The sequence below is a fragment of the Camelus ferus genome, chromosome 10 (assembly GCF_009834535.1).
Source record: "Camelus ferus isolate YT-003-E chromosome 10, BCGSAC_Cfer_1.0, whole genome shotgun sequence".
Taxonomy (NCBI): domain Eukaryota; kingdom Metazoa; phylum Chordata; class Mammalia; order Artiodactyla; family Camelidae; genus Camelus; species Camelus ferus.
This window is the reverse complement of record NC_045705.1, coordinates 42,065,476-42,082,101: the sequence shown is the minus strand read 5'-3', so window position 1 is coordinate 42,082,101 and position 16,626 is coordinate 42,065,476. Positions and strand designations below refer to the sequence as shown.

General features: G+C 34.7%; 1 protein-coding gene across 17 annotated transcripts in view; it reads right to left on the bottom strand.

The window, feature by feature from the left end:
- The window catches only part of TMEM135 (transmembrane protein 135), a 271,951-nt gene that overhangs the window by 60,443 nt on the left and 194,882 nt on the right, over positions 1 to 16,626 (bottom strand). For all 17 annotated transcript variants that reach the window (XM_032488841.1, XM_032488840.1, XM_032488843.1 and 14 more), the window contains one exon: positions 11,644 to 11,690. In XM_032488841.1, the coding sequence (XP_032344732.1) occupies positions 11,644 to 11,690 (47 nt within the window). The remainder of the gene's footprint in view (positions 1 to 11,643; positions 11,691 to 16,626) is intronic.

Here is a 16,626-nt window from a genome sequence, read left to right as displayed (position 1 = left end):
TATAGCAAGGACAGTCATTTTGAAACACTTCCCCTAAAATAAACAGAAAATTCATCAAAACTGTTGTTCAAAATGTATTAATCAATATCAACATACAATCAAATATAGTCTATGAAATACATACTTAGAGTATAATCAAGTTATGAACGGTTAATTTATATTTCTAAAGACTGTAAATTTAATTTCCATTCAAACTAAATTGGAATGTATTAGCCATGGACTTCATAAATATTTAAAGTGCATGCTTGTGATCAGTCTTTAAGTGACAATTTATGACTTTTCATTTTGATCAGCAGTAATATATCAGACTTATACTTGAGAATATATTCACTAAAAGCCTAAATGTTTCATATAAATAAATGTAATCTCCATATTTCAATCTTGCTTTCCTCTAATTAGTAAGCACCTTTGATATCACACCAAGTCTGCATATATTTCTGAAGTTAGTCTTCGTTGGCAACCCTATAAATCTTTTTTTAAACTGTACTTTTCAAATTGTCACTACCAAGTAAAAAACCTCCTAATCCATAAGGATCAGAGACAAATTTCAGTCTCATTTGGACAGTGTTGTAATAACAACCTCATATATATCTGTGGTTTCTGCTGTAGCTTCCTCTGCCGCCTCCCTCATAATTCTGAAGCATAGTGTCTCAGAACTAAGAGCATACATAATTTACACTGCAGTTCTGGCAATTCTGGAAAGAAAGCTGTCAAGTCTTATGGTGCACTTGTCTGTCATTCTCCACAAGAATATTCCTCCTTCAAATTACACCTGAGAAAGACAGGTGTCCTGATGTCCTCTCTCAGTATATGCCTGTGTGCCCATCCCTGAGATGTGGCAACCACAGCGATGTTTAATGGTGACAACACAAGAAACACCTTGCCATCGTGTGACAAACATCTATTTTCAGGTCAGAATTTTTACAACTTTGATATAATTCACATACAACTCACTATTTAAAGAGTATCATTAAATTGTTTTTAATATGTTCACAGACTGGTGTAGCCACCATCATAATTACTTTTTGAAAATTTTCATCACCATTAAAAAAAAAAATACCCATTAATAGTCATTCCCCATTCTCCCCAAGTCCCCTACGTTCCCACGGGCAACACAAATCTACTTTCTATCTCTATGGATTTGCCTATTCTGGGCATTTCATATCATTGGAATTATATAACATGTGATCTTTACAGCTTAGATTTAAATAATAAAAACAGCTAACATTTACTGAGTGTTTACAATGTGGTAGTCATTTAACACAGTAATCCCATGAAGTAACTACTGTTATTATCTTCACTTTAAGATGAGAAACCTGACGCACAGAGAGACTAAGCAAATGACTCAAGATCACAAGAGAAGTTAGACAGACTGGAGGGTCTGAATCTCCACAGTCTGGACCCAGAATTCATGCATTTAACCAACACTAGAGTGCCCCTTGATTAGCTCTAGCAGCAGCAAATAATGGAAGCAAAGAGTCAGGCAAATAGTGACTTAGAGCATTCCTCAAAACTGATAAAACGGGCAGTTAATCTTAACTGCTTCCAATTTGAGCATCTGTATCAGCGAACTCTAGCCTAGGAACTTTCTGTGGTCAGTAATAATATTCCTTAAACAAGAAGCAGACAGCATGCAGGAGCAGCTTCCCAGAGCTTGAAAGAATAGCAACTTGATGTCACTATTGAAGTCATGTGCACATTGTTAAGAGTTATATCCAGTTTCTTAGTGAAGAACTGAACAATGGTATCAGAATATCTGCTATGACTTCTAATAATTTATTGTGTGTACGTGTGCAAGTGGATGTGAGTATGAGTGTGTGTAAATTAAACAGAAAGCTTTGTGTTTTGGGCTGCCTGTGTTGGGTTGCCTGTCTCTGCTTCATCGTGCTTATTACTAATCACAGAAAGTCCTGAGTCCTTCCTCATGCAGATGTGCCTAGAAAAGGCATCTCAACACACAGCAGCCACTGGGATATAACTGCATTTGAGAAGTTGGGGAGAGATCATATACATGTGAAAGGAGAGAGGAAAAAAGTGAAGGAGGGAGGGATAAGAGGAAGAAAAAGACTAAGGAAGAAAGACAAAGAGGGAGTGGGGAAGTGGGGGAGGTAGAGCAGGGCAGGCAGACAGACAGACAGGCAGACAGACAGACAAAGGTGACAGCCATTCATCTCTGAAAGAAGAGATTATGGAAGGGGTAGTGGTGGTGGTGATGATGATGATTTTTTTAGTGGTATTTTCCTATAATAAGTGAAAGATATTTTTTTAAATTACTTTATTATAATCTTAATTTGAGGCTATTTGCCCTCTAATGTGTTCTACAAAACTCGGGCTGTTTTCTAACTCAAAAGGCATCATGTCTCATTACAGAGTAAGTTTTACCATTCTTTTATATTTATCATAAATTCCCAAATTAGAAAATCTCTAGGCATTATATTATAACTTAACAAAATAAAGCTAAAAGGTGCTTCTTAAAAATATCTGCAAGCACTTAATTGTTTTTTTCATAACAGCTTCTAACTTCTATATTTATCACTGATAAATCACACTCACTTCCAAATAATTCTAATCCCATATTTTCAAAAACACTCTACATCTCAAGCCTGAACGAGGTGGAGTAAACTACAACTATGACTGAGGTGGACAGATGTGTAAGTTAATGTAGTTCAAATTCCTGATTTGGGCTAATGCAACAGATCTCCTAATAATATTTAGCCATAAAGTGGTATTCAGGTTAAGAATGAATAATAAATTTAATTCAAAGAAGTTTTTAATTTCAGGCATCACTTTAAAAGACCCCTATTAAAAGACTTTCATTTAAGAGAAAGGAAGCTGACGTGGAATCAGGAGTTGGCCCACACCTCAGGGGGAGCAAGCAGGTCTCCAAGTCAATTTTTGTAACAGACACCTGAAATATTAACCCACTCATCAGAAAGTTAAAAAGCCTTCCCAGCTGTCTTAGCTCAAACTGTTATAACAAAATACCATAGACAAGGTGACTTACGAACAACAAAAATTGATTTCTCACAGTTCTGGAGGCTGAGAAGTCAAGGTGCTAGCAGATTCGGTGTCTGGTGAGGACCCACTTCTTGACTTGACGGCCGCCTTCTCACTGTAACCTCATTTGGTGGAAGGGGCAAGGGCTCTCCTTCAGGCCTCTTTTATAAGGCACCAATTCCATTTATGAGGGTTCTGCCCTCATGATTTACTCACATCCCAAAGGCCCCTATCATCTGAAACCACCACCCTGGGTTAGGATTTCAACATACGAATTGTGGGAGGGCCGGAACATTTAGACCATAGCACTAGTTTTATAATTTACCAAGAATATGATGTACTAGCAAATTCTGGGAAATACTGCCGTATAACTACACCAAAGATACACAAAAATGAAAATTTAAATGCAAATGGCCACTCCAGCCAAATATAACTGAGGCCTCCTCTCACCCCACTGCTTCTACTAATCATTTCCTCTTTCTTATTCCTCCTCTTCTCCATTGCTCCCACCCTCTACAGGCAAGAGGTGAAACAGAGTCCACTATGTCAAAAACAGGGTCAAGTGCATGGCCGCTGCTTGGCTATGAAAAGATGGAAAAGTGCTTGCAGATACTTTTAAGAATCACTGTGGCTTTACTTAGTTGAGTTACATTATGATGCAATGTGATGCCTAGGGAGATCTGGAACATGGAAGGGAAAAGATACCTTGTTTGGTTCCATTCTTAACCCATTTTAACCTGTTTAGATTTTTAAATCCAGTTTTCAACGGATAGACTAGCAACTAGTTGAAAGTAACAGTGGCAACAGGAAGGCAGGTGGGCAAACCTCGCTGCCTTGGGAAATCGAGGCCAATACATTCCTCCTCCTCACTCTGCTGTCCTCCCCCACACACAGTGCCCATCCACCGGAGACCTCCCACATCCCTTCTTCTCTAGTCCCACTCACTGTGCTGCCCCAATGTCCCTCTAGTCAGAATGGCATCAGGGTCAGGAAGAGACGGAGAAGAAGAAAGAAAAAGGAAGAAGAGAGAAAGGAAAGCTCCAGTTTAAACCAGAATCTCAATTCCTTGGCTCTTTCATTTGCAGGATGACCCTGTTTCGGTTTATTCCGTTTGTATCCATTCTCCACCTAAGAACTCCAGTTCTGTCTTCTGTCCCCTCACTTGTTATCCCCTATGCCCTGAACTCTTGCTCCAAACCTGGGACTCCGGGCAGTAGCTCAAAAACTGGATAATTCCCAGTTCTTCTGCTTTAACTTCTAACACGTTGAACATAAACATATTTTCCCAAAGAATTGTTTATTTTTATAGTACCACTGGCAGATACTCCAACTACATTTTATGGATTCATTTATTGGTTAAATAACTTTTAAGGAATGGCTTGGAAACACAAATACCATTGAAAAAATTCTCTTCTTATGGGACTATCTTGTTCTAAATTCTCACAGCCATAGGGAGACTTTTATGGATGAAAAATTTTAAATGAAAGAAGACAAGTAGCTTGCTAAGGGCCACAGAATTATTACACGGTAGAGCTAACACCCAAAGTCTGTTCTGTGTGGCACTGAAGAATGTGTAATTTCTATTATATCACAGAACCTCCTAAAATACATCTATGTTTTTCATTAAGCCAATGAAAATTTTGAAAAGCTAAAGATGTTTACTTCTAATCATTCAATGTTTTAAACTCAGTGTCATTCATTTACTGGGTACTCTTCTACCCAAAACTCCATCTAGTAATAATCACCAAAGCTAAAAAACTATTACAGGACATCATCAGGAAAAAGAAAAGTGTTTAAATTATTTCAAGAGTTCACCACTGCTGTTAGAAATTTATCATGATTTATTATTTTTCTTACCCATGAATATTTGATTTGCTGAGACTTCTGAAAAGGTAACAGATTTTTAAGCCCAAGAAGAATTTCTTGTTGCTCAAAACAAAAATGCTTTATTGAAAAATTCTTTGTTAACATATTCTATGAGGTGTCATTTTTAAAACAAAAATATTTTCACTTATCATAACTACTAAGGAATAGACTGATTTTATAGGAAGAATTATTGTTCTGTCAATAATATAAATACAACTGTAGGATCTGGAACAAATCACTTCTTTCTCATGACACAATTATTGTTGCTATTAAAAATTCTAGCTAAACTGTAGCTTCCAGATTAAATAAAAAATAAATAAGACTATATGGGGCCAACCTGACTTAATTTAACAATGCTAACAGTGGTTAAAACTGCACTGGGTCAGAAGTGTACAATAGGGCTATTAGTATAAAAAAAGATAAACATAATTATGGCTCATCTTTTATTTTCATTGCAAACCACCATCCTGATTCACAAAGAGGCCCCCATGTCCACTGGAACCTCAGAACTAGAATAAGCCTACTGGCAATGAATGATAACAGGATGTTAATGGTGTAAACTTTTTACTGATCTAATAACATTTGAATGCCATCCATTTCTTGAACTTTGACATCAGTGAAAAGGAACAAAATATTTACAATTATAAAAACCACCTAAAATACCAATTTTATTCATAAAAAAAAAAGACTTCCAACAAATTTTTGAAAGGCAACTGACCACTTCAGACCTGTGTCCCATTAAGGCCTTTCTTTAATAGCTGCACTTTAAGTTCAGACTATTTCTCCATACAGTATTTCTTTTCGTATTCTAAAATCAGTAAACATTTATATATGGTTAAAAAAAATTTTTGAGCAATTTCTTTATCTAGGCACAAGTACCTCAAAGGCTAACAGGCAAAAAGTGAAAACAGATTTGGCACAACTTTCATCCATAGGTGGAGCACATTCACCAAGCAGGCAGAACAATTTTCTACCCCCCCACACCAAAAAGTCAGATTACGGTCATGTGACCTGGTAGTAACCTTTGCCTTCTCAGGGAAGTGATGTGCAACATTTATGAGCCTTTGTTTCCTCACCTTTTCCATCTGCTCTGAAGAAAGCAAAAGTCCTGGCAATGTCTATACTTTCCCTCTCCACAGAACAGATTGTGTATTTTGGTAAGCTGACAGAAGTACCTTGTTTCACCTGCATATCTCCTGAGGAATACTGGCTTCACAAGCCCATGTCGACTCTTATTAAAAACTTACCTTTTAAGAATGACAATGAAGTTAGGAAGCCAAAGGAATTAGATTTTATTTCCTACCTCTTCTATACATCTGTTCTCTTTGGCTTAAACCATGTGTCCAAGGCCTTCAGGCGGAGCTTCAATTTCCTCTTACTCATTTACCATGATCTCTCCCCCGTAAGCAGGTTGAACAATCCAGCCATCCTTGTTGACATTTTGGACTGACTGTTAGACCGTTTCTCTTCTCTTTCCCATTCCCCAACTTGTCAATCTCTCCTGCTTGTGCAACATTCTTTTATCCACTTAAACTTCTTCATAATCTAGTCTCTCTTGTCTAAGTAAATAAAGAAGGAATACAAAAGGAAAACCCTTAATCCTATAATAACTTGTCCTGTCTTTCTCGTCTCAAACTTTTGAGTTTATTACATTCATTCTACTTCCCCATCTTACAGTTCTTATATTTTTTTATTTATTTTTTAAAAAATTCCCAACTTGAGAAATAACTGACAAATATAATTGTATACATTTAAAGTATACATGTCACATTTATTTCTCAATCTACCACTGCAACTCAACTCCAGAAATTTCTCCAACAGGTTACCACTGACCACCAGACTGCTAGAGCAAATGAACACTTTTAACTCTTACCTTACTGGATATATTTACCACATTAACACTAAACACAATTTCATTCCTCAAATTCCCTACTTTAATTAACTTTCTTTCTTAGCTTAAAAACAAGTCACTACTCTTAACTCTATTTTTGCTAAGATGATCACTGTGCTAGGTAGGTGCTATCAGCCCAGTGGTTTTTCACACTACTGGTTGTTACCAATTAGTGGGTCAAAACAGCTTTTTCAATAAATGAAATCAATTAGGACAGAAAATATCCAAATGGGTTACTTGTAGTGAGGTTAAGTATTATTCTGGGAAATGTATGTGCGTGTGTGTATATTTACAGTATGAAACGTAGTCCTTATTTTAGGTAACGTCCCCAAAAGCTGGAAAGACATTGCTTCTTATGTCATCCCCACAACCCTAACTATGAGGTCCATACGGCAATTTACACTTTTTAATAATAAAGAAATTGAGGTACACAGAAGTTGTATAGTTAATTTGTCCAAAGTCAAACAGCTAGCATGACAATCAAGAATAGTCTCTATTTACCTCCTGAACTCCACACAAATAAATATCTGTATTTCTTTATGTGAATGTCCTAAAAGCAACTGTCTCAGTATCAGCAAAACCTGTACGCAATTTCCACGCATTTTCTAATTTGCTCACCTTCCAGTATTTCGCTCTTCCTCACCCCAGCAGCAATCCTACCCTAGATAAATCTACTCTTCATCATGATCCTCAGTCATATCCTCACCATTTCTCTCCTCAGCCACTGCAACAATGTCCTCCCATTCCCTGTTATTAAGCCCCCTCGAAACTCCCAACTCACTCTCTGCACTGCTGGAAGTAATCTCTTTGAAATAAAAACGTAATTATTTAGGGCAAACTCTCCCAAACTTGAAGTAAAACCTTTAAACTCCAAATGTGATATCTAATTTTCTAGACTGGATTTTTATGGTAATTTTAGGCAACACTTTAAAAAAAAATAGAACCTAATTGATATTTAAAGGATTTTTATTAAAATCAGTAAATGGCTAAAAGACCCAGATCAAAAGTTCTTTACTTGCTAAGTTATTTCAAAGATACTAATTTAAGTTCATGTAAACAGATTAAAGGGCAGTCACAAATGTCTTTCACTTTAGAACTACAGGTTGTCCGGCCAGTAAATAGTGTTCATTTTCTTAAGATTAAAAACAAAACAAAACAAAAACAAAAACAAAAAAACCTACATCCATATGTTGAGACTAATGAAATAGTTTATTACTTGTGCCTTCACAGAACGGCACAAATTCATCAGACACCAGGCATCAACAGAGTTTCTAAATATGTATAAAACACAACAATAAACTTTAATTCGCACTGATTCTAACTAAAAATCCATTGCTTTCCAAAGTTTATAGCAGATTAAGGTCTGTCTGTTGTGAATCACCCGTATATAGTCTGCAGATTATCTGCTTTGACAACAAGTCTGAGCCTTTCAATCTACGTGTTCAAACAAGCTGTCGGATTCCGTGCTGCCTTTGCACAGGCAAGTGGAAAGAATTTCTAGCTAGGTACACGCTAAGACGGGATCAAAGCTGTCAAAATATGCTTTATGATACTATTTTAAATTAAATTATTTAAAGAAAAATGTAGCTGAATTGTTTCATTTCCCTAAAATATTAGTGTTCATATCACACAGATAGCTAATGATGAAAAGAAAGCCAATAAAATAAGGTTTAAAGGTGCTGCATGTTTCACTGTTTTTTGTGAGCAGGGTTAGGTGTAATAGTTTCGGTGTAGAATCTGTGTTATTGTTGATTTTTCTTTTGTTTCTGAATTAAAACAAAAAAAGCTAGTGGTTCAAAATAAATTCATTTCTTTTCTCCATATGACTATTGGGAAGATCCCAAGCTAGCCTGAATCAGTAATTATGATGAATCCTTTTACTCAAAAAAACACTGAGGTTGCTTTACCCATAAACACAGAGTTGGAAGTAAAGAAATGTTTTAAAGCGATGCATTAGACAAAATATTCTATCAGGTTTTCAGCCATGACTTCTGCTTGGCCTGAATTGACAGTGATAGATATGCCCTAAGGCGAAGTGATGCTTAAACAAAGGAGGCAGAACCGTTATGGAGAGTGCCCATGGGGTTGTACAGAGCTCCTGCTTCTTTCTCAACACTCTTCAAAACACTGTACCCCAGTTCCTAACAGAACCCATAGCATGTGTTGGTACCAAGACACAGCCGGATGGCTAGACGACAGCCAGCCTACTAGCTAAGAACTAGTCCAAACTAGAACTCTTTGTTCACAAATTACCTTCCCGCCACCCAACCCACTGAAGTGTTCCCAGGATTCCATAATTATAAGCCTTATTTCTGGTGTACAGATTAAAAATCAAGATCACCAGGTATGAGATAATGTATGTGAAAAGAACTATATAAAATAACAATTAAGAGCTATTCAAAAGTAAGATATTTTCATCACACATTTTAATAACCATGGTTTCAATACTATGAACATTGTGTTGCTTTTTAAGTAAATTCATAGGAAAACCATCACATCCTATGTCACTTGTAGAAAATACTTATGAAACTACTTCTTCCAGTTCTTTCTTTAAAAAAACAAAATTGACACATTTTCTCTCTATTGAAAGAGGGTCTCATTTCCCTTTTCCCCCCATTTATAGGGTAAGGGTAGGATAAAAACACAAGACTACTCACTTCTAACATAAAATGTTTCCCTTACCCTTTTCTCAAAAAAGGTTACCATGAATGAAGTCAAAGGGACAACATCATTTGAAATTTACTTACCTAATTTTATGCAACTAGAATTAAAATAATTGTTAATAAATGGAATAAATGTGTCCTCAAATATCTATATTTATAATAAAAATGAATTTTAAAATAAAATACTCTAATGCAATTGGACTTGCTAACTGCTGACTTTCTTGTTCATTCCGAACACATGTGAGGCTTCAGACAAACACATTAACATTGTTTTCTTTGGTTGTAGTACTTTATAAATGGTTTTATTTTACCATTTACCAAACCTCTTTTGTTGAGTTATGCAAACTAACTCCTGCCAAGAACACTAGGAATTTGGTGATAGTGCTTCTTTTTGGAGAAAAACAACCCTTTCCTCAGAAAATTGAAAATGTTTATCTTGGCACTAAAATCTTGTATTGAGCCTTCTGGAAAGTATTTTAAATTGTTGTTTTTAACCTAGACTTTGTGACTGAAACAGGAAAAGGTTCCGTAGCTCTGCACCAAAATACATATTTATAGGCTTGATTTTCTTTCTACACCAAAAATACTAGGTTTATGGCAGCCGTTTTAAAAGCACAGTTTGCTAGGACCATGCTAAAGATTGGGCATTATCACTATAGTCAACATACAAGTCATTTTTTAAACCTCAAAAACTTCTCATGACTAAGAAATGCTAAATGTTGATCAAATATGCTGTCTTTAAGTGCTATCTCAGGAAAGACTGTTGCTTTATTTAATTATCTGCGCTGCTGGGAATTTTCTCTCACACACACACACACATTTTACTTGAACTTGTATTTTCCTCCTGTGCATGTCAACACAGGATTCTCGCATTAGGTTTGCTTTATCTTCAGACTAGACAGAATATAAAGATAAACCATGTGAACTTTCTGCAATATTGTCGTAATAATGTGCCTGAATACAATTAAGAAGTTTTTGGAAACTGATGAAATGAAATAGTCATCGTCCTTAATTCTCCTACCACACCCCTAAATTATTAAAATACATGAAAGAGACCACAGGAGTTGTAAGGTGTATGTGAAGGTATACTAAAAATGGTAGGTCAAACAGCTTCGCAAAGACACCCAGAGAGCTGCAATGATTTTTTTAGTCACTAACTAACATAAAATACTATGTACCCCATTATGAGTAAGTCCTCTCCACCTTGAATTTTCATCCATTTTTCCCCTTCTAATAGCCCGACTGTCCCTTTATAAGAATAATTACAGCAACATAATTTTACATTTACAGACATTTTTGATAAAGTCAAAAGAAGTTAAAATTGTTATCACTGTGCTTATCAAATATTTATTAGAATGTTCTGGCAGGAAATCACTTGTTTAAAAATTCTGGTATGACTGAATTGTCCTATTTAGGTTCATAAAAAAGATAAAGATGTCTACCAAATATATCTTACTAAAATCTGTAATTGCCTTGGTCAATCAAGTGCAAATTTTAATTTTAAAAGCCTACCATTTCCTGCTGTGACTGAATTCTGCCTATTTCCAGAAAAACCAAGGAGGAATGTATTCAAGTGAGTGTAATAAGAGTGAAACAAATAGGGATTACTCACTGGAACTGAAGATTATGAAGGAGCAGACTCTTCCTAGTCAAAACTCCAGTTCCCTGCTGTTGTGGTTATGTAACTATGACAGACATCATTTTTATTGGCATTAAAATCTTGAGCCATCCTAACACTCCCCCACATTCCTCAATCTCAGTGCCAATGAACAATACAACTCTGACATCATGGACTAACCCAACGACAGTGACTAGTGTGCAAGGTTACTTTCACAGAAGACTTAGGTTAAGCACTACCATCACATTTTTCTCATTTAAATTTAAAATGTTGATTATTTTATAAGGAGAGTGAAGAATATCTAAAATCAGGTCCACAACAAACAAAACTTCACTTCTCAGGACCTGAGGAGTATTCACTTACATATCTATCTCTCCAAGGTGAACTTTTATAAGCATAGTGTGAAAAAAATCAAATCTTCCTTCTCTCTCTCTACTTACTAAGGGGCAGTGACTTAAATCTGACCACTCTAGAGAACAGAACAAACAAAAACTCATGACACTTTTGGGGAATAATAATTTAGAAAACATTTTAGTTACCCGGTTGATTTTAAAATTACAAAGGAAGAGTATTTTTCTATCAAAATAAATAGGTATAACAGAACATACCTGAAAAAGAACATGTACATGGCTGCTGTGATGCAGAACAAAAGGACCTGTAACAAGGAGAAAACACATTACCTACAAAAGAACACTCACATCATCATTGGTGTGTCTTCTAAAAGCAAAATACCCACTATTAAATCTCGTGCCTGAAACAATTTAAAGATGTGCAAACTAGTCATACACATATCACATTTTGTACCTTTCAAATAAACCAAGTTAAGACTATGATTCTGTATATTTATACACAAATAAAATTGTATAAAATTATATAATATGTATGTGTGTATATCTATTATAATATGTATATAGGCTGGGTAGAGGGTAACAGAATTCAAAAAGGAACAGCCAATTTTTAAAATTATGTCTAAGAATGCCTGAAGAAGCAAGCAGCCTAAAAACAAAGGCAATGGCTTTTATATAATGAAGTCAGGAAAAAAAAAAAAAACCCATAAAGCTTATTAACTATTACATCAAGATGACCAAATTTTCTTTTAATATAAAATACAGTCCAGTTGTCAACCAATTCTAATCAATAAGAAAAGCTCCTAAAAATATAATCATCCTGTATGGGATATAGACTCATTATAAAAAAAAAAATTCCTCTAAAAGCAAGCATCAAAACACACAACAAGTCTGGATTAAAGAAGCTCCCCTAAAACATATACTGAACAAAATATACTAAGATGTACGTGGAAAGAATCCAAAACCCAAGTCCTGACCAAAAGTGTAGTTATGCCAACAAAGTGAATTTCCATAAAATTGTTTTAAATCAGTAAAACAGAAGTTGTAAAACGTGTTCTTGTGCTAACAGTAACAGCATAAGTTGAACGTAAGGATTATCAATGGCCTCATGTCATAGACAAATGACAAATGAACAATCTTCAACTGTTAAAGACTGACCACAAGGAATCACAAAAACAAAAATGATACAAAATACTGTTTAGCTATTTCCAACACAATTTCTAGTCAATTTAAAGAAAATACAATAGTTGTGCTATTATAAATCAAGCTTGTTTGCCACCTTTGCTTAAGATAAGCATTATAAATATAACAGGAATGACTCAGAAATATATAAACCTACTACCCAAAAGAGGATGGGAATCACACTCCCTGATTTCAAACTATGTCAAAGCTGTAGTAATCAAAACAGTATGGCATTGGCATGAAAACAGAATAGACGAATGAAATAGAATAAATAATAAAATAATAGATAATGAAAATAATAGATAATAAAAAATAAAATAATAAATAATAGAATAAAAAATAATAAATAATAAAACTCCTAAAAGAAAACAGGCAGTAAGCTCTTTGACACAGGTCATGGTGATTTTAAAAAATCTGATACCAAAAGCAAAAGCAACAAAAGCAAACACTACATCAAACTAAAAAGTTTCTGCACAGCAAAGGAAACCATCAACAAAACCAAATCTTTCACTCAGAATGTTGGCTGTGCTCTAACCTCAGATGCTAAGCCTATCTGTGTTCATATTAAACTAATAATTATCTTTACAAATAATACATTTGAAACTGGGTAAGAATACAATGTTTAAGAACTGAAGCTCTGAAGTAGGCAGATACAGGTTTGAATCTAGGTTTGTGTGACTTTCAATGCTTTATACAATTTCCCTAAGCTTTAGATCCCTTATCTGTAAAGTGAGTATATTACCTCACTTTGAATTGTTGGGAAGATTAAATGAGACAATGCTTGCAAAAGGTCTCAGGCATTCAACAGATTGTTTTTATTTTGTTTTGTTATTCACAGAAGTGACCTAGATATATAAACCTCTTCTAGAGAGAAGTCCAGAAAAAAATGTTGTTTTAAAACAGGCAGACCTTTTGAAATCTCTCAAATCACCAACATTTGGAGCTTACTTTTTTATACAGCAGAGATTTAAGAGACGAAAATCTGTGCAAGCAGTGGAAACATCTAAGGGATATTAAAATACAAATGATCAATTCATTCTAGAAATATTTAGGACATCTACTATGTGCCAGGCACGGTTCTAGAGTATCTACAAGAGTACACAAAATGGACAAAGCCCTTGTCCTCATGGAACTTATCTTCTAGGGAGGTGAGAGAAGATACTAAAAGAAAACAGTACGTTAGGCAGTGATAGGCGTTCTGGAGCAAAACAAAGCAGGATAAGGAAATAAAAAGCAGGAGAGCAGGGGTGGTAGTTTCATACAAAGTGGTCAAGGAAGCAGAGACTTGTTAGAGACACTGAGGAGATGAGGGACAAGCAAGGGGACTGTATCAACAGAATCACTGGAAAAATTATGAACTTTATTAAGAAAGATGTTCAATATTACGTTAGTTAAAGATGCTAAAGAAAGGATATCATTTTTAGTAATACACTGTTTTCAAAGGTTTTCTTTAATCAATTGTGCTACTTCGTTAAACACTGTAACTTCAACAAAGTGCTTTTCCAAATAAATGTAAATCTGCAGTTAAATAATAAAGAATATTTTCTCTGTGTTTCAAATTATAGAATTTTAGAGCTAAAAGGACCTTCAGATAGTACATTTTTTCATATTAGGAAACTGAGATCCTTAAAGGTAAGTGATACTTCTATCACCACCCTGCTAGTTGTATGTTGCATTTCCTCTTAAAAATATATTGGTCAAGTGGTTACTCTGTATCTGCTCTATACAGAAGACATTTAAATACAATCCTAACCCTCAAGGAGCTTACAAAATACTGCTCCACAGTCCAATTCTGTAGCTACCTTTCATATGTGGCTATTAGTTCTTAATAGCATTCCTTTATTATCATTTTAATATGATCTGTAGTGATGTCACCTCTCTCATTCTCAACACTGGTTGTTTTTTATTTTCTTGATCAGCCTGAGTATAGATTTATTAATTGCATTGATTTTATCAAGAAATGAGCTTTTGTTTAATTGATTTTATCTATCTTTTTTGTTTTCCACAGGTCACTGATTTCAATTTAATCTTTATTGACTCCTTTTTTTCTGTTTGCTCTGGTTTTATTTTTCCGGTTTCTTAACAGCAGAAATTTATGCCACTGATTTAAGATTTTTTTTTTCAATATAGGTATATAATGCTATAAATTTCCCCCTAAGATCCAGTGTATCCTACTAATTTTAATAAAGTTGGTAATTCATTTCTGCTCCATTCAAAATACCTTCTAATTTTGCTTTTGCTCACTTCTACGATCCATGGCTCCATAGAAGTGTGCTATTTGGTTTCCAAATATTTGGGGATTTTCAGTTACCTTTCTGTTTTTACCAACCTCTTATTTAATTCTATTATGGTCAGAAAATACTTTTTATGATTTGATTACTTCTAAATTTTTCAAAACTTATTTTATTTTCCACATTTGGTAAATATCCCATACGCATTTTAAAAGAATGTGAATTCTACTGTTGCTGGGCAGAGGGATATACAAATGTCAGTTGAGTCAAGTTGGCTGACAGTGTTGTTCCAATCTTCTAAATCCTTACTGACTTTTTGTCTACCTGTTCAATTATTAAGAGAAAGTATCAAAATAACCTGCTGTAACTGTGGAGTTGTCTCCACAATCTCTCCTTGCAGTTCCATCAGTTTTTCCTTGGTATATTTTGAAGCTGTTACTAGAGACATAAAAATAAACATTTAGAATTATGTCTACTTTATGATGAGATTATCTTTTTCATCTCTGATGATATTCTTTGCTCTGAAATCTATTTTATCTACTAAGTAACTCCCGCTTTCTTTTGATTACTGTTACTTTTCCACTCTTTTATTTTTAACTGATTGGGTCTTTATATTTGAAGTTCATTGCCTGTAGGCAATGTACTGTTGTTTCTTACTTTTTTATCCTATCTGAAAATCTCCACCTCTTTATTGGCATATTTAGATTGTCTACATTTAACATGATTATTGGTGAGTTGGGAATTAAATCTATCATTTTGCTGTTTATTTTTCTATGGTTGCTTATTTGTTTCTTCTTTCTTTCTTCCTTTTTTTTAATCGGCTCACTATTTTTTATGATTCCATTTTCCCTCTTTTGTTGGCTTCTTTGTTTAGAGTATAGTAGACATCCTTAAATTGACAGTCTTCATTCAAGTGATACTATACCACTTAACATATATATATAAATATGGAATCTTATAATAACACACTTCTACTTCTCCCTTCCAGATCTTTGTGCTATTGTTGTCAACCATTATACTTTTAATATTATGAAACCACTATATTTTAAACATTTTTTTCTTGAAAATGTAGGCCTAAAAAAAATTTGACCTTTGTTTTGAAAGATATTCTTGCTGGTATCAATTGCTAGATTGATGGATCATTTTATTTCAGCAGCTGGCTCAGTGTCACTTCAGTATCTTCTTACGACTTGACTGTGATGTGCCTTAGAGTAGTCTTATTCATGTTTCTTGTACTGTGGTTTCATTAAGTTTCTTAGATCTGTGGGTTTATAGTTTTCATCAAATTAAAAAACTTTTCAACTATAATTACATCAAATATATTTTCTTCCCTCTTCCCTTCACCTTTGGGAATTCCAATTAATACATAGTAGGTCACCTGAAGTTTTCCCACAACTCACTAATGCTCTTCATTTTGTAAAAAAAAAAAATCTCTTGGAGCAGGGAGGCTATAGCTCAAGTGGTAGAGTGCATGCTTAGCATGCACGAGGTCCTGGTTTCATTCCCCAGTACCTCCCCCAATAGAAATAAATAAACCTAATTACCTCCCCCTCATAAAAACAACAACAACAACAACAACACCAACAACAACAACAGAGCAAACATAGAGCAGCAACATTAAAAAAAAATCTCTTTACTCTCCATGCTTCATTTTGGCTCATTTCTATTGTTATGTCTTCAAGTTCACTAATATTTTCTTCTGCAATGTATAATAAGCCATTAATGCTACCCAGTAAATTTTCACCTTGCAGACTGTAATTATCATCACTAGAAACTTGATATGGATTCTTTCCCCCTGTTTTCCATGTCTCTAATTCTTCTGAAACTACAG